Source organism: Oncorhynchus mykiss, chromosome Y, assembly GCF_013265735.2.
Source record: "Oncorhynchus mykiss isolate Arlee chromosome Y, USDA_OmykA_1.1, whole genome shotgun sequence".
Lineage (NCBI taxonomy): Eukaryota > Metazoa > Chordata > Actinopteri > Salmoniformes > Salmonidae > Oncorhynchus > Oncorhynchus mykiss.
In genome coordinates this window covers 26,995,014-27,021,208 of record NC_048593.1, presented here as the reverse complement: position 1 = coordinate 27,021,208, position 26,195 = coordinate 26,995,014, and the positions used below count along the sequence as shown (strand labels likewise).

Here is a 26,195-nt window from a genome sequence, read left to right as displayed (position 1 = left end):
CGTACCTTTCCATATGCTCCCCATGAGAGTTCAGTCTCTATAACCATAACAACGATCCCAAACATCCCAAAGATCAAAGCATAGTCGCTGAGGCGCTTCCTTTTCTCAAACAAGGCCCTTCTATGTCCAAGCTTTTGCCCAATGTTCTGGTTCTTCTTTTTACCCGATTTACTGCCACTGTTGTTACATCCACCCCCTCCGTCTCCCGATGCGTAAGGCATCAGGGTGGTCGAATTGTTCTCCGGTTTAGATGCTAGGGTGTCCGATGCATCTGCGGTGGAAATTGGTTGTAAAGGCTGGGACTCTGAATCAAACTCGTGTAGGTTTCTGCGGGACGAGCTCAAGTTGCTCAGCGGCCGCATTACGCCGCCGTTGTATCTGCAGCTGCTCATGGCTATTTCGTTATACGAGTTACTCTCTTTGTGGCTGCTGCTCGGGCTGCCCCGCGGCCGATTGTGGCAATGCTGATGGTGGTGATGTCTGGGTGAACTACCATGACTGGAGGGCTTAAACTCACAGACGCTAAATTGACAACCTTGTCTCGAAGACGTTACGGATGGCGTCCTTAAAGTTCCTTGAGTGATCGCCGACGTCCCGCGAAAAACTAGGCTTTTTCTTGCACCACAGGTACAGTTCTTGCAGGTGCAGCATTGGTTGCGCTGCTTAGTGGAGCGTTCCTCTGGTCCGCAGTAGTGCTGGTACTTACAGTGATGCTGGAACTGCTGCTCTTGAAAGAAATCGTTCTTCAACTGCAATGGGGTTTCCATGTCAGTGCTGCTGTTTAAAGCAGCAGTCGAGTACCACCATGCACCCGCCGAAGGGCGTTGTGGTGGGTAAACGAGGACAGCTACAGTGCAAGATTAGACCCATTTCGGCTCCTGTAGAATGTCAGCGATGCCTCGGATTGGATAGACAGGACCAACACAACAGTCTTGACGTCACTGAAAAGGCTGCAACATCTTTTCGAATATTCACCCAAGGAAAGTAGCATGTCAGTAGAGGGAAAACGATCTTTACAAGTGAGACTGCTCATGAGGAATAACATAATTGAGGGTGAAATATAAGGTTATTTCATAGGCTCCTAAACTAAGCCTACTGCTATGCATGTACATTGGATCTCTCACCGATGTTCACACGGATGTTCACTATAATATAACAGTGGGGTAGCCTACCATACACTAAAACAAATGTGCTAAACAACACATATCGTATATTGTTTGGTGTACACAATGTCTATGTGGGTGCCAATAAAAAATGTCAACTTGGATTACATTGTAAATGCACATATAGCCATTGCATTCGTGAAATAACAACCAAAACAATGTTATGCCTTAAAAAAGATGTTAGCTTGAAATTGTTTTTCCATCATCCAATATTCTTCTGGTTAAAATGCCTTTTATCAGCATGCACTATTTTAGGCTGGTATTGAAGGTAAGAGATAATAATAATGAAAACAAGTGTTGTGCATTTTATGTAGCCTAGCCTACTGACACAGGTAAGTCACCAGAGGATGCGGTGTGGGTTTTAATGGGCTCTTTGGCTCCAAACTGACTACCGCAGTCGAAAGCACGTCACGGCTCTATAAAGATGTTGATGGTAAACACGCAACGCCAACACCATAGGAACCATGAACGACCCATGCCAATGTCTGTGTTTTTGCTAATGAACAGCTAAATTGTGTCAGTGTCTCTCTCATTATCTACAAAAAAAAATCTGCTGCACTTGGACACATTTGGGAGCCAAAAAATATAGCCCCACTCCTGGGATAGGATAGGCACACTCGATTCAGACAGGAACCCTCTATTGGAGATAATATATTGGAGATAATATAGCTTATTATTTTTAAGAAATTTATGTTTTAACAACCAAACCTCTCAATGTATCAAGTGTATGTTACTAGGGCAAATCATGTAGCCTACTCTTGAACATGGACAGTGATATGTTTACTAGTTGCTTAGTCCAGATGAGTTACAATTACATTATTCAGGATACAATACATTGTTCACGGTCAGAATAGAACACATGCTATGGTATCACTCAAAACCATTGTCTATTGTTTTCAATCGGTAGCAGGCAGCCTATGCGTTGCGGATGTGCCGATTGATCCACTCAAGATGTTGGAGGTGGATATTAAATTCACAAGGTATGTGCCTGTTCATCTTGGTTACAATTATTGGTCAGAGACCATGTGACTTGGAATCCAGCCAGACTGCGGGTAGCCGTCTGAAACCTCAGACTGATGTGATCGCTGGTGGCGGAGTTATTAATGGAGTGGAGGAGTTATGTCACCCTGAGGAAATATAGGTAACTGTTCCATATCGAGCATCTGGGGAGCCATAAAGCAAAACCTGAACATAATCATCCACAAGTCTCGGGTGCCGCTGTAACTACAAAGTAGATTTGAAACATCCAAAATCTTTCTCTCAAACTAGGCCTAATATTTTTAAATCCTGAATTAGAATCCTGCATGTTCTGGTTGAGATATACTATTTAAATAATTGTAGAGCTCAATATACAGTAGACTACGTGGTTAATAAAACTACAATCCCCTCTCTAATTATGAAAGGATCTCCAGGTTAGAACAATTAACCTGTGCACCAGTGACTCCAAACCTTGAAATGAAGGGAGCTGTCCACGGTTCTGAAGAAGAGTGACGTTCAACGTCTGTCACCTGCAGACTGTGTTGTCCCTTTAAATCCTTTCTTTCTTTTTTTTTACACGAGATCGCAATGCGCACTTGTCTCTGATTGGCTGGTCTGACTGCCCACGTGTCGTTTTCGGAATTCGTCAGAAACAAAGTTGCTAGCTATTTTAGGCAATGAAACGTTACAAAGGGTTGTAAATATGTTTATGTAATCGGTAAAGAGGACGCCCGATGGCAATAATGTAGGTAGCTATTTTACGAGTATAGGTCAGAGGTAGAATCATTCACGTTGCAGAACGCATCTTACATGCATGAATTAGCGTCGTTAGCGACATCTATCTCTATACACGGAATGCAAGACAGCTAGCTAGCTAGCTAGCTAATAAGCGTCAATCGAAAAACAGTATAACGTTTAATATCCTCTCTTGTGAAGGACCCATTAGCTAGATTGCTATTCTTGCCGACAGCGAACGGTCATTGTATGCCGGGTTGTTTGATTTCACGAGGATGCTTGTTAGGTCGAACACACATTTTTAACACTCGACTGCAGCTACCGTGGTCAATTGTTGTGAGCTCATTTTGAGTAGGATAATACTGTAGCAGCTAGCAGAATCAAATAATATTACAACGATGAATCAAAGAAGATGTATCAACCATAACACAGACTCAGTGAATGAAGATCTCACGGGGCAACAAACACATGGTAATAGAGCACACTTACGGTTGTCTAGGACACAGCTTTGGTCAACGACTTTTCGTAGCAGGTTAGGATAATTAGGGAAAGGGTTAGGGTTACCTAACAGAAACATTTGGACGTCAATTTGACAAAAGCTGTATCCCTTCTAGACATGACCCTTGCTTACATAGACCACACACTTATCCCCACAAGTTCGATTTCCTGTTGGCAAAGGTGGTCCCTGTAGTGCCTGATACCAGACCCAGTATTGACACTGGAATGTAAACCAAGACACGTTTGGACATTTTTTACCCATATAGAAACCCCAACCAAGACTAACTATCTATCAAAATAAGGCCTTTTCGACAAGTAGTCAACATGCCCATCCAGCTCCCACAGTAGGCACTTTTGTGTTGATTCTTTTTGCTTTTACATTTTTCACTTGCAGATACTGTTGTCCCGGAGACCCCAGAGCTCAAGCGTCCCCCAGGGCCCGGCTCAGTGAGAGGCATGGAAAGCGTGGTACTAGACTCTGATTCAGATGAGGAGATATCAGGTTCTTCCATGATGTTGTCGGGGAAGTAAGTTAGTTGCTACCAAACTCATCTAAATAATGTTAATCGGACTACACCACTCTAGGTTTATACAGGGTCGAGGAAAGCATGTGTATTAGCATATATCATCAAGATTCTACTAAAGTTAACCTGTCACAGGTCACATGGCTCCGTCCTTACCTGCACCAGGCCTTCAACACCAGGCATGTACAAGTGATTGGAGGGATTTGTCACACCTGTGACATACTCATAGGCAGGTGGATGTACTGGTGCCATACACACATTTTCTACTGCTTGAGCTCCTTTGAGAGACCTATTTCAGTCCAAGTCAAGTACTGGACATACACACACTAATCAAAATCGTGAGGATTTATTTTTTTATGATTCAAGACTCCTGCTTTTTTATTTTTTATAAAGGAGTCTGGAAAAGGAACCAGTTATGGGTTCGGTTATCATATTGTCAGATGAGGAGGGAGAGGAGATGAAAACTACTCCACAGAGAAATGGCAGCCAGCTCTCCAAAAACATATCAGGAAGTCAAGGTAAGGGTTCATTAATCCTATCCCTGGCCTTAATACTTGCTGTTGCACAATTACATGCACAGTGATGCAATCTATTGAATGGAATGGGATCTGCTGTTTCATGTTCTGTAGCCTGCTCTGTGACATGGAGGTCAATGAGTTAGTGAAGCGTTAGCCCATTCAAAGAGGCTAACTACCTTTAGCGCCTATTGATGATAGTATCTTCTGGCCGAGGGAGTTTTGTGAAGAGCCCCGACACTTGCTCTAAATGTTAACACGCATCGCTTGCGGTACAGTTTTGGAAACATAAGGTTAAATTACTACACACCTTTTTTACAGGGTTAGGGTTTCCACATGGCCATAATTCCATGTTGCAGCGCTTGTTTACAGAAAACAGAAGGAAGACAGTCAACTACTTGTGTTAATTAGCTATCTGAACACCTGTGTGTTACAGAAGGACGTCAGAAACGTGTTGTAACTGTGTTAAAACTGTGTACAGTAAGTGTGTATTTTCCATCTGTGAAATTACTTTGCTGTGCAATGAAAGTAGAGGGGCTTTATGTTTCTAGAACTGTACCAATGAGAATCGATTCACTTTTTAGATGGCTATTTTGGATGCCAGAGCCAGTTTACCTCTGAATATAACATACGGTCATTGGATGTTAAAGGAGTAGGCTTTAACAGTACCTTCTTGGGTTAGAGATACATGAAAAGTACATTTAACTGAGACTTCTATTCCCAGCAGCACAAACTAGATCCAGTGTGGTGGTGTTCACGCTGTGTTAATATGGCCCCTTAATGTCCTGCTTTAGACCCAGACCGGAAGAGGAGACTAGAGGTGTGTGACAGCTCCCAGCAGAGTGGGGCATCAAACTCCAGCAAGAAACCAGCCCTTGAGGAGGATTCAGTGGTGAGTCCAGCTGTCTGCACTCCTATCGCTCCTCCAGCCTCCCTGACACCCCAAACCGGGGGTGCATATTCAGTTTACACCTGACATGTGAGATCTGTGTTGAGCTAGAGATTTACTAAAGCAATTTAGCAATAGTGCCACGCTCATGGGTTCAAGAGCTGCATGGCCCACCTGAGATCCTGACCTCCAGGTTATTACCCTGACCAAGATGATGTACTGCCACCCTGCTTGTTCATGTATTATCTGTCTTCTCCAGTAGAGAAGGCTTGCATGAGGAGGAGCTCTCACTCTAATTGGTCTGCCTGCCTTGGGACTTCATGCGCCAGTGTGTTTCTGTCCCGCCAGACAGATGATTCTGAGGATGAGGGTCCAGAGCCCAGCTGGAAGAGCCAGGAGGACATGGTGAGGAAACTGCAGACTAAGTTTCCCCGTCTGGTCAAGGAGGTGAGGCTTCCAACAGCTGTAGAATCCCACTCTGCCAACAACAGGCCCCGTGTTCTCCCTCACTGCAGTTCCACAACACATTCATCAGTGCCTTAAATGTTTGGTAAATGTGAAATAATATTGTTTGAAATGAGTGGGAGTTGCATGTTAATAATTTATTTTGACAAAGGTGTTTTGTTTACGACTATCTGTTTGTCTTATCCTGCATACACACAGGAGCTTAGAGAAGTGCTTCTCGAGCATGATTGGCACTTTGAGGACACCCTAGAAGCACTGCGCATGTTTTCAGAGGAGGGTAAGAGTTTTGTGTTTCATGGTGTGTCTCTCTCTCTCTGTCTGCGTGTGTTTCATGGTGTGTCTCTCTCTCTCTGTCTGCGTGTGTTTCATGGTGTGTCTCTCTCTCTCTGTCTGCGTGTGTTTCATGGTGTGTGTCTCTCTCTCTGTCTGCATGTGTTTCATGGTGTGTCTCTCTCTCTGTCTGCATGTGTTTCATGGTGTGTCTCTCTCTGTCTGCGTGTGTTTCATGGTCTCTCTCTCTCTCTCTCTGTCTGCGTGTGTTTCATGGTGTGTCTCTCTCTCTCTGTCTGCGTGTGTTTCATGGTGTGTCTCTCTCTCTGTCTGCGTGTGTTTCATGGTGTCTCTCTCTCTCTCGTGTGTTTCATGGTGTGTCTCCCTCTGTCTGCGTGTGTTTCATGGTGTGTCTCCCTCTCTGTCTGCGTGTGTTTCATGGTGTGTCTCTCTCCCTCTCTGTCTGCATGTGTTTCATGGTGTCTCTCTCTCTCTCTCTCTGTCTGCGTGTGTTTCATGGTGTCTCTCTCTCTCTCTCTCTGTCTGCGTGTGTTTCATGGTGTCTCTCTCTCTCTCTGTCTGCATGTGTTTCATGGTCTCTCTCTCTCTCTCTCTGTCTCCTGTGTTTTATGGTGTGTCTCTGTCTCCTGTGTTTTATGGTGTGTCTCTGTCTCCTGTGTTTTATGGTGTGTCTCTGTCTCCTGTGTTTTATGGTGTGTCTCTGTCTCCTGTGTTTTATGGTGTCTCTCTGTCTCCTGTGTTTTATGGTGTGTCTCTGTCTCCTGTGTTTTATGGTGTGTCTCTGTCTCCTGTGTTTTATGGTGTGTCTCTGTCTCCTGTGTTTTATGGTGTGTCTCTGTCTCCTGTGTTTTATGGTGTGTCTCTGTCTCCTGTGTTTTATGGTGTGTCTCTGTCTCCTGTGTTTTATGGTGTGTCTCTGTCTCCTGTGTTTTATGGTGTGTCTCTGTCTCCTGTGTTTTATGGTGTGTCTCTCTCTTCTGTGTTTCATGGTGTGTCTCTGTCTCCTGTGTTTTATGGTGTGTCTCTGTCTCCTGTGTTTTATGGTGTGTCTCTGTCTCCTGTGTTTTATGGTGTGTCTCTGTCTCCTGTGTTTTATGGTGTGTCTCTGTCTCCTGTGTTTTATGGTGTGTCTCTGTCTCCTGTGTTTTATGGTGTGTCTCTGTCTCCTGTGTTTTATGGTGTGTCTCTGTCTCCTGTGTTTTATGGTGTGTCTCTCTCTTCTGTGTTTCATGGTGTCTCTCTCTCTCTCTGTCTCCTGTGTTTCATGGTGTCTCTCTCTCTCTCTGTCTCCTGTGTTTCATGGTGTCTCTCTCTCTGTCCGAGTGTGTTTCATGGTGTCTCTCTCTCTCGGTCTGCGTGTGTTTCATGGTGTCTCTCTCTCTGTCTGCGTGTGTTTCATGGTGTCTCTCTCTCTCTGTATGCGTGTGTTTCATGGTGTCTCTTTGTCTGCGTGTGTTTCATGGTGTCTCTCTCTCTTTGTCTGCGTGTGTTTCATGGTGTCTCTCTCTCTCTGACTGCGTGTGTTTCATGGTGTGTCTCTCTGTGTCTCCTGTGTTTCATGGTGTCTCTCTCTCTCTCTCTGTCTGCGTGTGTTTCTTGGTGTCTCTCTCTCTCTGTCTGCGTGTGTTTCAGTGTCTCTCTCTCTCTGTCTGCGTGTGTTTCATGGTGTCTCTCATTCTGTGTCCTGTGTTTCATGGTGTCTCTCTGTCTCCTGTGTTTCATGGTGTCTCTCTCTCTCTGTCTGCGTGTGTTTCATGGTGTCTCTCTCTCCTGTGTTTTATGGTGTGTCTCTCTCTTCTGTGTTTCATGGTGTCTCTCTCCCTCTGTCTGCGTGTGTTTCATGGTGTCTTTCTCTCTCTGTCTCCTGTGTTTCATGGTGTCTCTCTCTCTCGGTCTGCATGTGTTTCATGGTGTCTCTCTCTCTCGGTCTGCGTGTGTTTCATGGTGTCTCTCTCTCTCGGTCTGCGTGTGTTTCATGGTGTCTCTCTCTCTCTGTCTGCGTGTGTTTCATGGTGTCTCTCTCCATCTCGTGTGTTTCATTGTGTCTCTCTCCGTCTCGTGTGTTTCATGGTGTCTCTCTCTCTCTCTGTCTCGTGTGTTTTATGGTGTGTCTCTGTCTCCTGTGTTTCATGGTGTGTCTTTCTCTCTCTGTCTGCGTGTGTTTCATGGTGCCTCTCTCTCTGTCTCCTGTGTTTCATGGTGTCTCTCTCTCTGTCTCCTGTGTTTCATGGTGTCTCTCTGTCTCCTGTGTTTTATGGTGTGTCTCTCTCTCTCTGTCTCCTGTGTTTTATGGAGTCTCTCTCTCTCTGTCTGCGTGTGTTTCATGGTGTCTCTTTCTCTGTCTGCGTGTGTTTCATGGTGTCTCTCTCTCTCTGTCTGCGTGTGTTTCATGGTGTCTCTTTCTCTGTCTGTGTGTGTTTCATGGTGTCTCTCTCTCTCTGTCTGCGTGTGCTTCATGGTGTCTCTCTGTCTCCTGTGTTTCATGGTGTCTCTCTCTCTGTCTCCTGTGTTTCATGGTGTCTCTCTCTCTCTGTCTGCGTGTGCTTCATGGTGTCTCTCTGTCTCCTGTGTTTCGTGGTGTCTCTCTCTCTGTCTCCTGTGTTTCATGGTGTCTCTCTCTCTGTCTCCTGTGTTTCATGGTGTCTCTCTCTCTGTCTCCTGTGTTTCATGGTGTCTCTCTCTCTGTCTCCTGTGTTTCATGGTGTCTCTCTGTCTCCTGTGTTTCATGGTGTCTCTCTGTCTCCTGTGTTTCATGGTGTCTCTCTCTCTGTCTCCTGTGTTTCATGGTGTCTCTCTCTCTGTCTCCTGTGTTTCATGGTGTCTCTCTCTCTGTCTCCTGTGTTTCATGGTGTCTCTCTCTCTGTCTCCTGTGTTTCATGGTGTCTCTCTCTCTGTCTCCTGTGTTTCATGGTGTCTCTCTCTCTGTCTCCTGTGTTTCATGGTGTCTCTCTCTCTGTCTCCTGTGTTTCATGGTGTCTCTCTCTCTGTCTCCTGTGTTTCATGGTGTCTCTCTCTCTGTCTCCTGTGTTTCATGGTGTCTCTCTCTCTCTGTCTGCATGTGTTTCATGGTGTCTCTCTCTCTCTGTCTGCGTGTGTTTCATGGTGTCTCTCTCTCTGTCTCCTGTGTTTCATGGTGTCTCTCTCTCTGTCTCCTGTGTTTTATGGTGTCTCTCTCTGTCTCCTGTGTTTCATGGTGTCTCTCTCTCTGTCTCCTGTGTTTCATGGTGTCTCTCTCTCTGTCTCCTGTGTTTCATGGTGTCTCTCTCTCTCTGTCTGCGTGTGCTTCATGGTGTCTCTCTGTCTCCTGTGTTTCATGGTGTCTCTCTCTCTGTCTCCTGTGTTTCATGGTGTCTCTCTGTCTCCTGTGTTTTCATGGTGTGGAATTTGTGGAATTTCACCCAGTAGATATGGGAGTTTTTCAAAATTGGATTTGTTTTCGAATTCTTTGTGGATCTGTGTAATCTGAGGGAAATATGTCTCTCTATGGTCCCGCTCTCTGTATGCCTCTCTCTCTATGCCTCTCTCTTTCGCTCTCTGTATGCCTCTCTCTCTCTCTCTCTCGCTCTCTGTATGCCTCTCTCTCGCTCTCTGTATGCCTCTCGCTCTCTGTATGCCTCTCTCTCGCTCTCTGTATGCCTCTCTCTCGCTCTCTGTATGCCTCTCTCTCGCTCTCTGTATGCCTCTCTCTCTCTGTATGCCTCTCGTTCTCTGTATGCCTCTCGTTCTCTGTATGCCTCTCTCTCTCTCTGTATGCCTCTCTCTCTCTGTATGCCTCTCTCTCTCTGTATGCCTCTCTCTCTCTGTATGCCTCTCTCTCTCTGTATGCCTCTCTCTCTCTGTATGCCTCTCTCTCTCTGTATGCTTCTCTCTCGCTGTATGCCTCTCTCTCTTTCTCTCTCTCTCTCTGTATGTCTCTCTCTCTCTGTATGTCTCTCTCTCTCTGTATGCCTCTCTCTCGCTCTCTGTATGCCTCTCTCTCGCTCTCTGTATGCCTCTCTCTCGCTCTCTGTATGCCTCTCTCTCGCTCTCTGTATGCCTCTCTCTCGCTCTCTGTATGCCTCTCTCTCGCTCTCTGTATGCCTCTCGTTCTCTGTATGCCTCTCGTTCTCTGTATGCCTCTCGTTCTCTGTATGCCTCTCTCTCTCTCTCTCTCTCTCTCTCTGTATGCCTCTCTCTCTCTCTCTCTCTCTCTCTCTCTCTCTCTCTCTCTCTCTCTCTCTCTGTATGCCTCTCTCTCTCTCTCTCTCTCTCTCTCTCTATGCCTCTCTCTCTCTCTCTATGCCTCTCTCTCTCTCTGTATGCCTCTCTCTCTCTCTGTATGCCTCTCTCTCTGTATGCCTCTCTCTCTGTATGCTTCTCTCGCTGTATGCCTCTCTCTCTCTCTGTATGCCTCTCTCTCTCTGTATGCCTCTCTCTCTCTGTATGCCTCTCTCTCTCTGTATGCCTCTCTCTCTCTGTATGCCTCTCTCTCTCTGTATGCCTCTCTCTCTCTGTATGCTTCTCTCTCGCTGTATGCCTCTCTCTCTTTCTCTCTCTCTCTCTGTATGTCTCTCTCTCTCTGTATGTCTCTCTCTCTCTGTATGCCTCTCTCTCGCTCTCTGTATGCCTCTCTCTCGCTCTCTGTATGCCTCTCTCTCGCTCTCTGTATGCCTCTCTCTCGCTCTCTGTATGCCTCTCGTTCTCTGTATGCCTCTCGTTCTCTGTATGCCTCTCGTTCTCTGTATGCCTCTCTCTCTCTCTCTCTCTCTCTCTCTGTATGCCTCTCTCTCTCTCTCTCTCTCTCTCTCTCTCTCTCTCTCTCTCTCTCTCTCTGTATGCCTCTCTCTCTCTCTCTCTCTCTCTCTCTCTATGCCTCTCTCTCTCTCTCTATGCCTCTCTCTCTCTCTGTATGCCTCTCTCTCTCTCTGTATGCCTCTCTCTCTGTATGCCTCTCTCTCTGTATGCTTCTCTCGCTGTATGCCTCTCTCTCTCTCTGTATGCTTCTCTCGCTGCATGCCTCTCTCTCTCTCTCTCTCTCTGTATGCCTCTCTCTCTCTGTATGCCTCTCTCTCTCTCTGTATGCCTCTCTCTCTGTATGCCTCTCTCTCTGTATGCTTCTCTCGCTGTATGCCTCTCTCTCTCTCTGTATGCTTCTCTCGCTGCATGCCTCTCTCTCTCTCTCTCTCTCTCTCTCTCTCTCTCTCTCTCTCTCTCTCTGTATGCTTCTCTCTCTCTCTCTCTCTCTCTGTATGCTTCTCTCTCTCTCTCTCTCTCTCTCTCTGTATGCTTCTCTCGCTGTATGCCTCTCTCTCTCTCTCTCTGTATGCTTCTCTCGCTGTATGCCTCTCTCTCTCTCTCTCTCTCTCTCTCTCTCTGTATGCTTCTCTCTCTCTCTCTCTCTCTCTCTCTGTATGCTTCTCTCGCTGTATGCCTCTCTCTCTCTCTCTCTGTATGCTTCTCTCGCTGTATGCCTCTCTCTCTCTCTCTCTCTGTATGCCTCTCTCTCTCTGTATGCCTCTCTCTCTCTCTCTGTATGCCCCTCTCTCTCTCTCTCTCTCTCTCTCTGTATGCTTCTCTCGCTGTATGCCTCTCTCTCTCTCTGTATGCCTCTCTCTCTCTCTCTTTATGCCTCTCTCTCTCTCTCTGTATGCCCCTCTCTCTGTATGCCTCTCTCTCTCTCTCTGTATGCCTCTCTCTCTCTCTGTATGCCTCTCTCTCTCTCTGTATGCCTCTCTCTCTCAGTATGCCCCTCTCCCTCGCTCTCTCTCTCTCTCTCTCTCTCAAATTCAAATTCAAATTCAAGCTGCTTTATTGGCATGAAAAACATTGTGTCAATATTGCCAAAGCAACAATGTATACAATATACATTGTAACAAAATTGTAAATGATAGCAAATAATAATATAAAATGGTAGTAAATAATAATACAAAAATAAATACAATAAAATGGTAACAGTCTACAGTAAACATTAATAATTATAGTAATAACAATAATAGTAATAATAAGTAAGTTACTGTTTACTATGCAGATGTTATTATTCAGTGTCCCTCAGGCTATGGCAGGAAAATACATATTTGGCTGCAAGAGGAGCCATTGCTCCTTCGCCCATGAGTATTCTTAGTTTTTCCTCTGGGTTCAATTTGTAAAAATGTGGAATATATGTAGTCATTTCTGTGAATAATGAATCTCTTTGTGAGGAATATTTATCACAGTAAAGGAGAAAGTGCATCTCTGTCTCTACCTCCCCTGTCATGCAGTGACCACATACACGCTCCTCTTTGGGTAGCCATGTCTTTTTATGTCTGCCGGTTTCTATTACCAATCGGTGGTCACTCAGCCTGTACTTGGTAAGGATCTGTCTCTGCTTCGTATCTCTGACAGAGTAGAGATAATCAGCCAATTCATATTCTCTGTTTAGGGTCAGATAGCAATTTAGTCGGCTTTGGGATTTTGTTTCGTTTTTCCAGTATTGTAAGTGGACTTGAATTTAGATGTAGCCAAAATTTTAATGATCTTTTCTGTATTTTCATTATTACTGGAAAACGGCCCAATTCTGCCCTACATGCATTAGTTGGTGTATTTCTCTGGACTTGTAGAATTTTTCGACAGAATTCTGCATGTAGGGTTTCAATTGGATGTTTGTCCCACATTTTAAAATCCAGTTTATTGAGTGGCCCCCAAACCTCACTTCCATAAAGTGCTATTGGTAGGATTACACTGTCAAATATTTTAGTCCAAATTCTAATTGGGATGTTGATTTTGAATAATTTCATTTTTATTGCATACATTGCTCTGCGGGCTTTTTCTTTGAGTGCCTTCACTGCCATATTAAAGTTTCCCGATGCAGATATGGTCAGACCAAGGTAGGTGTAATTTTTTGTGTGTTCAATTAAGGTGTTGTTCAGGGTGAATTTACATGTTTGTTTCTGACATCTGGGTTTTTTTTGGAAAATCATGATTTTAGTTTTTTGGAAATTTACTGCCAGGGCCCAATTATGGCAATATTGCTCCAGAATATTAATGTTTTGTTGAAGACCTTCTTTGGTTGGTGATAGAAGTACCAAGTCATCAGCATATAGCAGGTATTTCACCTCTGTGTCAAATAGTGTGAGTCCTGGGGCTGGAGATTGGTCCAACATGTCTGCTAATTCATTGATATAAATGTTGAAAAGATTTGGACTCAAATTGCAGCCTTGTCTCACACCTCGACATTGTGAAAAAAATTCTGTTCTTTGGTTTTTGATTTTTATTGCACACTTATTTTCTGTGTACATACATTTTATTAAGTCATACACCTTACCACCAAGCCCACTTTGTAGAATTTTGTAGAATAGCCCTTCGTGCCAAATCGAATCAAATGCTTTTTTAAAGTCAATAAAGCAAGCAAAGATTTTGCCCTCTTTTTTTTGGTGGACGTGTTTATTAATTAGTGTGTGTAAGGTGTATATATGGTCAGTAGTGCGATGGTTAGGGAGAAAGCCAATTTGACATTTACTTATTACATTTTTTTCTTGAAGAAAGGTTTGAATTCTTGAATTCAAAATGCTACAGAAAATCTTTCCCAAGTTACTGTTGACGCAAATTCCCCTGTAATTATTGGGGTCTGATTTGTCTCCACTTTTGTGGATAGGGGAGATGAGCCCCTGGTTCCAGACATCAGGGAAGCAGCCAGAAGTTAAAACCATGTTGAACAATTTAAGCACAGCATTTTGCAACTCAGGTGTGCTGTTTTTCAGCATTTCATTTCTGATGTTGTCTACACCACAAGCCTTTTTTGATTTAATAGATTTTAGCTTTTCATTTAGTTCTTGTTGGGTTATTGGGTAATCTAATGGATTTTGGTTGTTTTTAATGACTGATTCCAGGATGTTCAATTTTTCTTTAATTTCTAATTGGTTCTTTTGTAAGTCTTTTTGTGGGATGTTTTTGTATAGATTATCAAAGTAAGTTTTCCAAATTCCTACATCTTGTATGGCTAATTCTTGTGGCTTTGTTGTGCTTAAATTGTTCCACATGTCCCAGAACTGATTTTGGTCAATTGCGTTTTCAATTTCATCAAGTGTCTTGTTGGTATAATTCAATTTCTTGCATTTCAGTGTTTGTTTATACTGTTTCAGAGTTTCAAAGTATTCATATCGTAGCTCTGGGTTGTTTTGCTGCTTATGTTTTTTGTTTGACATTTGTCTTAGGTGTTTTCTAATTGTTTTACATTCATTATCAAACCATTTGTCAGAAACATTTTGATTTTTGCTTCTGATGTTGCATTGCTTTGGTTTTCTCAAATTTGCTTTCGATGCTGCTTTTTGGAATATGCAGTTGATGTTTTGGGTAGCTGAATTGACACCATCTTTATTGTTTTGGTACTGTGAGTTATTGAAAAACTGTATAGAGTTCATCATTTCATTTGAGTTCAATGTTTCAATGAATGCCTCTGCACTGTTTGGAGCCCATCTGAACGATTGGTTTATGTTGTAAAGTTTATTGGGCTGTTTTTTTGAATGAATATTGCCGGTTAATTTCTTCAGAAACACGTTGATCTGACTGTGATCTGACAATGGTGTCTGTGGTCTGACAGTGAATGCACTAATGGAGGAGGGGTCAATGTCAGTGATGGCATAATCGACTACACTTGTCCCAAGAGCTGAGCAGTAAGTAAACTGACCTAAAGAGTCCCCTCTGATTCTACCATTAGGCATGTACAGGCCTAAGGCTCGACAGAGATGTACTAACTCTTTTCCATTTTTGTTCAGTATTTGGTCAGGACTGTTTCTATTATTTATAATAGGGCTACTGTACAAGGAGGGGTGTCCAAATATGTGTTGGTTACCTCCCGCATCAGTGTAGTCAGGCTCAGAACCTGTTCGTGCATTGAAATCTCCACAAAGAAGCACTTTACCCTGCGCCTGAAATGTAATGATTTCTGTCTGGAGATTGTCAAAAAACTGATCATCATAATATGATGAATCTGAAGGAGGAGCATAAGCTGCACATATGTATACATCATTGTCACAATAGATTGTACCTTTGTTAAGTTTTAGCCAAATGTGAGTGGTACCTTTTTTCATTTCATTCAGTGCTAAGTCCTGCTTATGCCAAATGATGATTCCACCTGAGTCTCGGCCCCGTTTAACATTTTTATGTTTGATTGATGGTAGTGAACTTTCTCTATAGCCTGAGGGACACTGAGTATCTATGTCTCCACGACACCATGTTTCCAGTAGGATTATGATGTCCTGTCCCTTGATGTTTTTAATCAATTCTGGATTTGTTGTTTTATAACCAAAATGTGAAGAGTATAGGCCCTGGATATTCCAAGAGCTGATAGTTAATGATCTCATTTATAATAAGTGATATTCACTGGTTTGAGTAAAGTACATCGAAAAAAAAAAAAAAAAAAAAAAATACTATATATATATATATATATATACACACACATACCTACATACATACACACAATACACATACATACATACATATATATATATATATATATACACATATACACACACATACATACACGCGCACACACACACACACACACACACACATACCATTACATATAATAATTATTATAATACCGGTGTCAATACATTTAGGAATATTTGTAAACAAATTAATAAGAATGGAATAAGATTGCACTGTACTTATTTTGTGTGCAATCTGCAACCCTGTGTGTGTGTGTGTGTGTGTGTGTGTGTGCGTGCGCGTGCCCGTGTGTGAATTAAAGGGACTGTCTAGCTCAGTAGTCTGCATATTAGTTGCAGTAGTTGGCGCACCTCTCCTATCTCTGATTGTTCTAGGGGTCTTCTGCCAGAGGTTACCTCAGCATATGTAGGCTGGCGATCTGACTGATACATGGTGTGGACTGCGTCATGTGGTCTACTTCCCTGAAGGGCAGTGTTCTGACCGACCCTGGAGTAGTGGTCAGAGCTGTGTTGTGATGGGCTGGGTCTAGTAGAGCTGTGTTGTGATGGGACAGGTCTAGTAGAGCTGTGTTGTGATGGGCCGGGTCTAGTAGAGCTGTGTTGTGATGGGCCGGGTCTAGTAAAGCTGTGTTGTGATGGGCCGGGTCTAGTAGAGCTGTGTTGTGATGGGCCGGGTCTAGTAGAGCTGTGTTGGGATGGGCTGGTTCTAGTAGAGCTGTGTTGTGATGGGCCGGGTCTAGTAGAGCTGTGTTGTGATGGGCCGGGTCTAGTAGAGCTGTGCTGTGTTGGGCCTGGTCTAGTAGAGCTGTGCTGTAATAAGCCATGTCTGGCTCTTTTCTCCTCGGGATGGTGGAGGTACTGTTGTTTCAGAAGGTGGGGCGGGGGACCTTTGTTGCTGGGGTGATGGGTGTGTGGGTCCCTGCCAAGTGTTGCATCTTTTAGGTCCTTGGCAAAGGTTCTGATACTGTCCTGATCAAGATGTATATTATCATATAAGTGTTGACATGTCAGAGTGGGGTGGTGAGCCGTTCTGACGTTGAGCAGTGAGGCACAGTCCACAGTGATCTGTTGATTTATTTTGTCGATCAACTTTCCTGGGAAGTCTTTTCTTGGTAGGAGGGTGGACACAACTATATTGGTTGTTGGGAACATAGCCTGTGCCCGTTCTGCCACTCTTCTCACTGCCCCAGATACATTTTCACCTTTGGCATGAAGGTCGTTTGTGCCAGTGTGGATGATGATGTTGTCAGGGGTGTCTATCCTGGTCTGACTGAGTAGCTGCATTGCACTCTCAGTTGTAGGACACCAGAACTTATACACCTGGTGTCTAGGGAATAAACTTTCCTGGACTAAGAACTTCCCATTTGAATCAATTAGGATTGCAGTTGTGGGTGATTGTCTGGGTTGAGCAGACTGGGAGGCTGGTATTCTGACCTGGGCTGGAGCAGACTGGGAGGCTGGTAAGTTAACCTGGGCTGGAGCAGACTGGGAGGCTGGTATTCTGACCTGGGCTGGAGCAGACTGGGAGGCTGGTAGGTTGACCTGGGCTGGAGCAGACTGGTAGGCTGGTGCAGTGTCATCCGGCTGTGTAGTGGAGGCCATGCTGGTCTCAGGTTCTGCTTGTGTTGTACCAAGCTGGTGGACATGTTCTCTAGATGCAGAGGACACAATGACTCTCTGCCGGTTGAGGGTGTCAATGTACCTCTCTTTTTGTTCGAGCTCCTTTCTTGTTGTGCTCAGATGGTCTCTGAGGTCATCATTTGTCTGACTCAGCTTGTCCATTCTGCTTTCTAATTTAGCTATAGATGCTCTGCTCTCCTCCCTGAACTGTTTCATCTCTTCTTTGAGTTTCTGGACAGTGTCCTCCTCTTGAAGCTTGTTCTCTCTGAGTTCTATGACCTCTGCTTCGACTAGAGAGAGGGTGTTGTGGAAACGTTGCATAGCAGGTGTTGTTATTGAAATTGACATGTCCTTGACTCTGTCTGCTGCAGGTGAGGTAGGTAAAGGGACATTGAGGGCTTCCTGCTGGGTCACAGAGACCATTGGGGTCTGCTTTTCTCCATCTCCCTCCTTGACTTTTTCCTCATTTTCTGAGATGTCAGCGTCTGCTTTTAGGGTAGCAAACCTATTCTCAAAAGCCTGGAGGCTTGAATCATTGCCTTGTATCAATACAGTTCCATTATTATATAAGTTTACTGTTTGATATGTGTTGCTCTGGTCAGCTTCTTCAAAAATGCTGATCTGACATCCTTGGCTGATGCCACTCTTTTTTGAGAAAGGGAAATGGTTGCAAATAACCTTTTTCCATATGTTCCCTCGATTGGTATTAAAGATTAAATTTGCTCTTGTTTGTAACTGGTAAGATCTGCAAACAGGCATTCATGGTTCTGTCCCATCAACAAACCTTTGAAACTTTTCTTAGCTTTCTCTGTTTGGATGTCTGGTGGGTAAGTAATTTCCATAGCAACGCTGGTGATGTTGGCTACAATGTTGCAATAGAAGTGCTGTTTCTTGTATTATGGTCTCTTGTTTGTTCAGAGGACTGTTTCACTTTGTTGTCCTGTTTTCTTTTCCTTTTTTCTTCTGTCCTTATTTTGCCTTCCTTTCTTCCTTTCTTCTGTTAACTAGATCTTTTTTTTTGTTATTCTTTGTAAACTAGCTAGCTTCTTCCAGGAGAGTCCCTAGCAACTGCTTAGCAACATGTAAACAATTCAGCTAGCAATTCAGCTAGCTAAGATAACTGTACAATTTTATGAAAAATAGTTACTTTTTCAAAAGCCTGTCTTTTTGGTTTGTTTGTTTTGTCTTCTATTGAGTCTTGCAGTTTTCTTTTGATTTTTTCGATGTACTTCACTCTAAAAAAACATTTAAATCTCAATATATACAGGAGCTCATTTTTCAGCAGCTGATCAATTTGGAACTCCGGAACTCTCTCTCTCTGTATGCCCCTTTCTCTCTCTCTCTCTGTATGCCCCTTTCTCGCTCTCTCTCTGTATGCCCCTCTCTCTCTCTCTCTCTGTATGCCCCTCTCTCGCTCTCTCTCTCTCTGTATGCCCCTCTCTCTCTCTGTATGCTTCTCTCTCTCTCTCTCTCTCTCTCTCTGTATGCGTCTCTCTCTGTATGCGTCTCTCTCTGTATGCCTCCCTCTCTGTATGCGTCTCTCTCTCTCTCTCTGTGTCAGCGTGTGTTTCATGGTGTGTGTGTGTCTCTGTCAGCGTGTGTTTCATTGTGTGTGTGTCTCTCTGTCTGCATGTGTTTCATGGTGTGTGTGTGTGTCTCTCTCTGTCTGCATGTGTTTCATGGTGTGTGTGTGTGTGTCTCTCTGTGTGCATGTGTTTCATGGTGTGTGTGTGTGTGTCTCTCTGTCTGCATGTGTTTCATGGTGTGTGTGTGTGTGTGTCTCTCTCTCTCTCTCGCTCTGTCTGCATGTGTTTCATGGTGTGTGTGTGTATCTCTGTCAGCGTGTGTTTCATGGTGTGTGTGTCTCTCTCTGTCAGCATGTGTTTCATGGTGTGTGTGTGTGTCTCTCTCTGTCAGCGTGTGTTTCATGGTGTGTGTGTGTGTCTCTGTCAGCGTGTGTTTCATGGTGTGTGTGTGTGTGTGTGTGTGTGTGTCTCTCTGTCAGCGTGTGTTTCATGGTGTGTGTGTGTGTGTGTCTCTGTCAGCGTGTGTTTCATGGTGTGTGTGTGTGTGTGTCTCTGTCAGCGTGTGTTTCATGGTGTGTGTGTGTGTGTGTCTCTCTCTGTCAGCGTGTGTTTCATGGTGTGTGTGTCTCTCTCTGTCAGCGTGTGTTTCATGGTGTGTGTGTGTGTCTCTCTCTCTGTCAGCGTGTGTTTCATGGTGTGTGTGTGTGTCTCTCTCTGTCAGCGTGTGTTTCATGGTGTGTGTGTGTGTGTGTGTGTGTGTCTCTCTGTCAGCGTGTGTTTCATGGTTTGTGTGTGTGTGTGTCTCTCTGTCAGCGTGTGTTTCATGGTGTGTGTGTGTGTCTGTCAGCGTGTGTTTCATGGTGTGTGTGTGTGTGTGTCTCTGTCAGCGTGTGTTTCATGGTGTGTGTGTCTCTGTCAGCGTGTGTTTCATGGTGTGTGTGTGTGTGTGTCTCTGTCAGCGTGTGTTTCATGGTGTGTGTGTCTCTCTCTCTCTCTGTCAGCGTGTGTTTCATGGTGTGTGTGTGTGTGTCTCTCTCTGTCAGCGCGTTTCATGGTGTGTGTGTGTCTCTCTCTCTCTGTCAGCGTGTGTTTCATGGTGTGTGTGTGTCTCTCTCTGTCAGCGTGTTTCATGGTGTGTGTGTGTGTCTCTCTCTCTCTCTGTCAGCGTGTGTTTCATGGTGTGTGTGTGTGTGTCTCTCTCTCTCTCTGTCAGCGTGTGTTTCATGGTGTGCGTCTCTCTCTCTGTCAGCGTGTGTTTCATGGTGTGTGTGTGTGTGTGTCTCTCTCTCTGTCAGCGTGTGTTTCATGTTGTGTGTGTGTCTCTCTGTCAGCGTGTGTTTCATGGTGTGTGTGTGTGTGTGTGTGTCTCTCTCTCTGTCAGCGTGTGTTTCATGGTGTGTGTGTGTGTGTGTGTCTCTCTGTCAGCGTGTGTTTCATGGTGTGTGTGTCTCTCTGTCAGCGTGTGTTTCATGGTGTGTGTGTGTGTGTGTGTGTGTGTGTGTGTCTTTCTCTCTGTCAGCGTGTGTTTCATGTTGTGTGTGTGTCTCTCTGTCAGCGTGTGTTTCATGGTGTGTGTGTGTGTGTGTGTGTCTCTCTCTCTGTCAGCGTGTGTTTCATGGTGTGTGTGTGTGTGTGTCTCTCTGTCAGCGTGTGTTTCATGGTGTGTGTGTCTCTCTGTCAGCGTGTGTTTCATGGTGTGTGTGTGTGTCTCTCTGTCAGCGTGTGTTTCTTGGTGTGCCTGTTCCTGAGTGAATCCGTTCATATAAAACCAAAACGTTATTTTAGGGCGCTAGATAAGTCCCTTTCTGTCTTGCAGCCATAGTTTCATGTGTTGTTTTTAAGTCAATGTATGTAGGTAGCCCAACATCCCTCCCAGGACCTGCAGACTGATTTCTGTTTCCTTCATCAGGGGAGAGGTCCAGTCAAGGGGATACCCAGGCATCATCATCAGCTAGTTCAGCCCCCCAAGCCTCAGCACATCAGGCAGGCCCAGCAGCCAAACCCCCTGGTTGTCCCACATCACTACCTCACAAGCCTCCCAGTGGGACCGTAGATAAGACCATCAGTAGGCCGACCAAAGGAGCAGACAGAAGGAGGAGAGTGATTCCAGAGCCAGGCACAAGCTCTGAAGACGAGGCCAGTGATGACTTTGATGACTCTGCTGAGGGCGTGGAGCTGAACTCTGATGGCTCAGATCAGGAGGTTGGAACAGGGTCTCTTGTGAAGGGCCAGATTCTCAGGTTCTTCCAGGAGGCATCGCTGGATGAGCTGTCTCTCATCTCTGGCTGCTCTGCGAAGAAGGCCCAGAGGATTGTTGAGCTGCGCCCATTTAACGAGTGGGAGAATCTGGTGAGGGGCATAATGAACTCGTGTGCATGGATATGAACACAAACACACACACACACACACACACACACACACACACACACACTGACATCACTGGGTTCCAATTGAAGGCTGACTGGGCTCCATCAGAACAACCTGAGTGTAACCTTGTGGGTAATTGATTGTGTGCTCCCCCAGTTGGATGCTCTTGACAGAGGGAACGGCCTCTCCACTGACCTGGTGCAGGGCTGCCGTGTGGTCCTGAGGGAACGGGACGTTGTGCGCAGCCTCATGACCAAGTGTGAGAAAATCGCCAACAAGATGATGCAGGACGTGACCCAAGTGGTGGAGAGGGATAAGGGCTCCCAGAAACAGCCTGAGATCCTCAACGGGAAGTGGGTTGAGCTGCTGTTTTTATACTCATCTCACTGACATACACACGTTCAGGTAGTTATGTAGACTCTCATACATGTACAACACGATCTCATACATGTACACAGGCAGTCTTGAACAGTCTTTCTGTCATTACTGAGTTTCCTGTGTTACTTTGTCCTCTCCAGATACCAGTTGAAGCCTTATCAGCTCATTGGTCAAAATTGGCTGACCCTGCTCCATCAGAACAACCTGAGTGGAATCCTTGCTGATGAGATGGTGAGTTGTTATTCCTGACCAGTCTCCAACAGCTTATCTCAGATCCTCTTAATCCTGTGTTAATGTGGCTGGGAAGCAGGCAACTCTTTTTGTTGTGCCAAGTCGGTGTCTGAAAAGTAGAGCTTCTGTAATGCACCACCACCTGTCTTTTGTTGGCAGGGTTTGGGGAAGACCATCCAGGCCATCTCGTTCCTAGCCAGCCTGTACCAGGAGGGCAATAAGGGCCCACATCTCCTCACTGTACCTGCCTCCACACTGGGTGAGCTTTAGCAGTAGTGCTGCACACACAGATTGTATGGTGCCTTGAGATCTCCATGGACAAAAATATTCAAGTGTTACTTTCCTATCCTTTTAAGATGTTTTTTTTTTTTAAACCGATTTTGCTTCTCTGTTGCAGATAATTGGGTGCGGGAGCTGAATCTGTGGTGTCCCAGGCTCAAAGTCCTGGTGTACTATGGTGAGTGAATCTTCTATTCATTCTGAATTGTGTGACTCATCAGACTGTGGTTGTCATGGTTCAGGCTTTATGTTTATTTGATTATACAGACTTAACCCGTTGGTTTTAGTCATCATGAGTGACAGAATTACTAAATATAGATAGTCCTATTTATATTGTGTGTGTCTAGGGTCTGTGGAGGATCGCAAGTACCTTCGATATGATATTCTCAACAGACAGGTCGACTACAACATCATCATTTCTACGTAAGTCTAAAATCTGAGAAATTACTGTTATGCAAGAATGACAAGGGCGGCTAGGTGGAAAACATGTCTGTGCCCTTGAGCAAGGCACTTAACTCTAATTGCTCTGGATAAGAGTGTCTGCTAAGTGTTATTTATTTTTCTGTTTTATACTTGGAACTGGACTTGAGTCTAATATTCTACAGGTTCACATCCTACTGTCTTAGCTACTGTGTGTCTTCTGATCAAGACACTTAGCCCTAAGTGCCTCAGGTAATATCCAGCAGAATTAGTGGCGATCTTGTAAAACCATCAGCCGTGTAAATCACCCCGGCTGGGCTTCTGCTAACATGATAATATATTCAGCGTTTGACTAGACCTGAAAGGTTCCGTGTTAGCTGTACCTGTGACTCGTTCATACTTCATGGTAATCAAGCGGTTGTCATGCCTCACACACCACTGAGGACCTTGTGTGTTTGGCATGGCTCCTTGAGCTGCTGTGTTTCTGCTGCCAGGTACGCTCTGACCACCAGCAACGACAACGACCGCAGCCTGTTCCGAAAGCTCAAACTGGAGTACGCCGTGTTCGATGAGGGCCACATGCTGAAGAACATGAGCTCGCTGCGCTACCGCCACCTCATGGCCATCAATGTAAGTACATTGCAGGAGTGGGGGTCACCTTGGCTGATAACAGCCATTATTGATTGGCGTGATAATGATTTTAAGATAAGTTTTATTGTTAGCCTCTAAACTGTTCCGCTTCATGCCTGAGCAATGTCTTGTTTGTCTCCTGTGAGTCATCCCACTTTCTTCCTTTTCACTGCAGTGCATTCTGTTACTTTTTGTCATGGTGCTATACAATGTACTATATTCATCTAATCAGATTTGATTGTGATGTGATCTCAGGCTAAGTACCGTCTGCTGCTAACTGGGACTCCAGTGCAGAACAACCTCCTGGAGCTCATGTCCCTGCTCAACTTCATCATGCCCGATATGTTCTCCAGCAGCACTGCACAGCTCGCCAACATGTTTGCCATGGTGAGGCTAGAACGCATGCTATACGGGATCACTCCAGATATATTTGTCTTAGTGTGCAGCAAATTTGACTCATCCGGTCAAAAAGTCTAGCTAATATAAGCCCACTGACTATGCTAAGATTTCCTTTGGAGAGATGTCATCTTTTATTTCCTGTCAGAAATCATCAGAGGAGCAGAGCAGCTTTGAGATGGAGAGGATCTCTCATGCCAAACTGATCATGAAACCCTTCATCCTCAGACGTGTCAAGAGTGAGGTACGGAACAGCTCGGTCTAAACTCATTACCAGATAGGGTTATGGCATGACTTGGGACAGTGATATATTCTCTACCACGGTACTTCGTACTTGTATACTATTGTGCATTGTTTTCATTGTTCATTTAGAGTTCTACTGTGCTGTTTTCTTAGGGGCTAATCTATAACTTCAGATTTCCCCGTAGTCTTCCATTGACGTCAATGCATGACTAAGGGAAAATTCTATTTAAGTGGGAGTTAGGATTCGCCCCAAAGAGACGTTCGGTTGACATATGACTAGAGCGGCTTGCGTCTCTGCCTCAGGTGCTGAAGCAGCTCCCAGCCAAAGAGGAGAAGGTGGAATTCTGTGCCATGAGTGACCAGCAGCAGCAGCTCTACAATGCCTTAATGCAGAAGCTCAAGGGATCCACCAATGGAGAGAGTATGTTAGGGAGAGGAGGAAGGCATCTGGTTCATTTGAAAAGTGATGGAAAGCCTAAGAGAATATTAAATAGCAACACAAGTAGAATTTTAAGGTGCATCGATTATCTGATTTAAAACCATATGTTGCCCATGTGTCCTCCACAGAGCGAGAACTGACCAATGTGATGATGCAGTTGAGGAAGATGGCAAATCATCCACTGCTGCACCGGGAGCATTATACCACTACCAAACTGGCTGCTATGAGTCAACTCATGCTCAAGGTCAGACCTGAAAACTTACTGGCGTTTGAAGAGAATGTTTTGATGTCAGTCTGTGATTGCTTAGACTCGGTTTGACCCTTAACCCCGTCAGGAGCCGACCCACTGTGAAGCAGACCCAGCACTGATCAAGGAGGACATGGAGGTCATGACAGACTTTGAGCTGCATCGACTTTGTCTTCAGTACCCGTCCATACAAGACTATCAGCTGAACACAGACATGCTCCTGGACTCAGGGAAACTCAGCCTGCTCACACAGCTTCTGGCCTCTCTCAAAAACAAGGTATGAAAGCTACAGTAGATCAATTGGAGACAGCATCTTTATTATGCACTATTAAGCCTTGCCCATAGTGATCCAGCTATAGTCTTCTCCATCTCCCTCCCTGGTGGTTTCTTCACCCCCCCCCCCCCCCCCCCCCCCCCCATAAAACCAGTCACCCTTTTATTCCCCATTCCTCTACCTGTCAGACACTCCATCTCTTCCCTGCTCTCAATTACAATCACTCTTTTCTTGGCTTTCCCCCCCTCCAACATGCAGTCAACCACATCTCTATATTTCTCTTTCTTTCTCTCTGATCCCTCCGGTCCTGTAGTTATTAATCACAGTGACTGTGTTTCTGTGTCAGGGGGATAGAGTGGTGCTCTTCAGCCAGTTCACCAAGATGCTGGACATTCTAGAGGTGTTCCTGAAGCACTTGAAGCATCACTACATTCGACTGGATGGATCAACGCCCATGTCTGACAGGTAGGATGTTGAACTCTGTCCATACATCCGCAAGGCTATTTTCCCCCCCTGTACTTACCATTCTGTTCAATGAGCAGAACACAGGCTGTAATTTATCTCCTAATAGGATATGACAGGCCTTAGTCATTTAGGAATGGATTGATGCGTAGTAGGGACTGAAAATGGTCACAACCAGGGGGTTTTCCAAGGACTCTGGACATTATGCAAATTAAACTGTTAATCACAATTTTTTTTTTACATTACATTTTAAATTATGCTTATTAATAGAAGTGTCTTATATGCCTTTATGGACATTAATAGATCTGTTAATTCTCCCATCCTCTTGTAGAATCGTGCTGATTGACCAGTACAACACAGAGTTGGACATCTTTGTGTTCTTGATGTCTACTAAGGCTGGTGGCCTGGGCATCAACCTGACCTCCGCCAATGTGGTCATCTTGCACGACATTGACTGCAACCCCTACAATGATAAGCAGGCCGAGGACCGATGTCACCGTGTCGGACAGACAAGGTCAGTGAGGATCGGGAAACTATGTTTTCCCCCAAGCAGTTTGCTAACGTTACCCGCCATACCCAGGCTAGCTTGTGTTGCTCATACAGTAGATGTGAGTGTATATACCTTGTAGTAAAATTCTGGCATCTTTATGTTGCAGGACTGTGAAGGTGATTAAGCTGATCAGTAAGGACTCTATAGAGGATGGCATGCTCCGCATCGGTCAGAAGAAACTCAAGCTGGAGCAGGATATGACTGCTTCCCAGTCCCAGGACGGTGAGCTCATTATCCCCTCCTATCTCTCACATTAACCACCATATACTGTACCGCGCATGCCGATACCAACACATACCAACATTAATTTTCATATAGCCTGCCAATGAACATATTCACTGACAGTCAATTGATAGATTTTACGGGCTAAAACTCGATGCATTTCCTTTGTCAGGAGATGAGGACTCGATACCCGAAGACATGGCCTCCCTTCTGAAGGCATCACTGGGGCTGTGAGGATGTATCCATTTGTCTAGAGGGGTCCTCAAGGTTGTCGATTGTCAGGGCATTCAGAGCCATGGATGCCGCATGTGTCCTCTTATCTTCCCTGTACTGTATGTACAAATAGTTTCTTAAGTTTATTGCCTTATGATGTTTCTAAGACATTTTGTGTCACTGTTGCAACCATTTGTAATAAAAGATTACAAGCAGTGATGTCCTATTTTCCATTA

At 44.8% G+C, this 26,195-nt stretch overlaps 2 protein-coding genes across 5 annotated transcripts in view; one reads left to right on the top strand and one right to left on the bottom strand.

Moving 5' to 3' along the window:
• LOC110509890 (small conductance calcium-activated potassium channel protein 2-like) overlaps nucleotides 1–982 on the bottom strand; it is a 35,988-nt gene extending 35,006 nt beyond the window's left edge. Inside the window, exon 1 of one of the 3 annotated variants that reach the window (XM_036967204.1) lies at nucleotides 6–982. In XM_036967204.1, coding sequence (XP_036823099.1) covers nucleotides 6–767 — 762 coding nt within the window. In that variant the 5' untranslated portion in view covers nucleotides 768–982. The remainder of the gene's footprint in view (nucleotides 1–5) is intronic. The other 2 variants (XM_021591076.2, XM_036967203.1) reach the window with 2 other exon arrangements.
• A 1,778-nt stretch (nucleotides 983–2,760) lies between these two features.
• Nucleotides 2,761–26,174, top strand: LOC110509889 (SWI/SNF-related matrix-associated actin-dependent regulator of chromatin subfamily A containing DEAD/H box 1B). Of its 2 annotated transcripts, none has more exons than XM_021591074.2 (22): nucleotides 2,761–2,886; nucleotides 3,769–3,901; nucleotides 4,292–4,416; nucleotides 5,208–5,305; nucleotides 5,651–5,749; nucleotides 5,966–6,044; nucleotides 20,518–20,957; nucleotides 21,132–21,328; nucleotides 21,494–21,584; nucleotides 21,744–21,843; nucleotides 21,982–22,041; nucleotides 22,211–22,286; nucleotides 22,778–22,913; nucleotides 23,169–23,300; nucleotides 23,458–23,553; nucleotides 23,856–23,973; nucleotides 24,120–24,235; nucleotides 24,327–24,515; nucleotides 24,859–24,977; nucleotides 25,306–25,488; nucleotides 25,631–25,746; nucleotides 25,919–26,174. In XM_021591074.2, exons 2-22 carry the CDS (start codon nucleotides 3,831–3,833, stop codon nucleotides 25,978–25,980), a joined length of 2,703 nt encoding a protein of 900 aa, XP_021446749.1. In that variant the 5' UTR covers nucleotides 2,761–2,886; nucleotides 3,769–3,830; the 3' UTR covers nucleotides 25,981–26,174. The 2 variants fall into 2 exon arrangements, with proteins under 2 accessions (XP_021446749.1, XP_021446748.1); XM_021591073.2 differs by having other exon boundaries at nucleotides 2,764–3,347.
• The last annotated feature ends 21 nt before the right edge of the window (nucleotides 26,175–26,195 follow it).

Excerpts from the sequence above, each read along its gene's own strand:
- LOC110509889 (XM_021591073.2), top strand. The coding sequence starts at position 3,275 with ATGAATCAAAGAAGATGTATCAACCATAACACAGACTCAGTGAATGAA. Across the intron at positions 6,045-20,517 it reads GCGCATGTTTTCAGAGGAGG|GGGAGAGGTCCAGTCAAGGG; the intron begins GTAAGAGTTTTG and ends TTCCTTCATCAG. Across the intron at positions 25,747-25,918 it reads TGCTTCCCAGTCCCAGGACG|GAGATGAGGACTCGATACCC; the intron begins GTGAGCTCATTA and ends TTCCTTTGTCAG.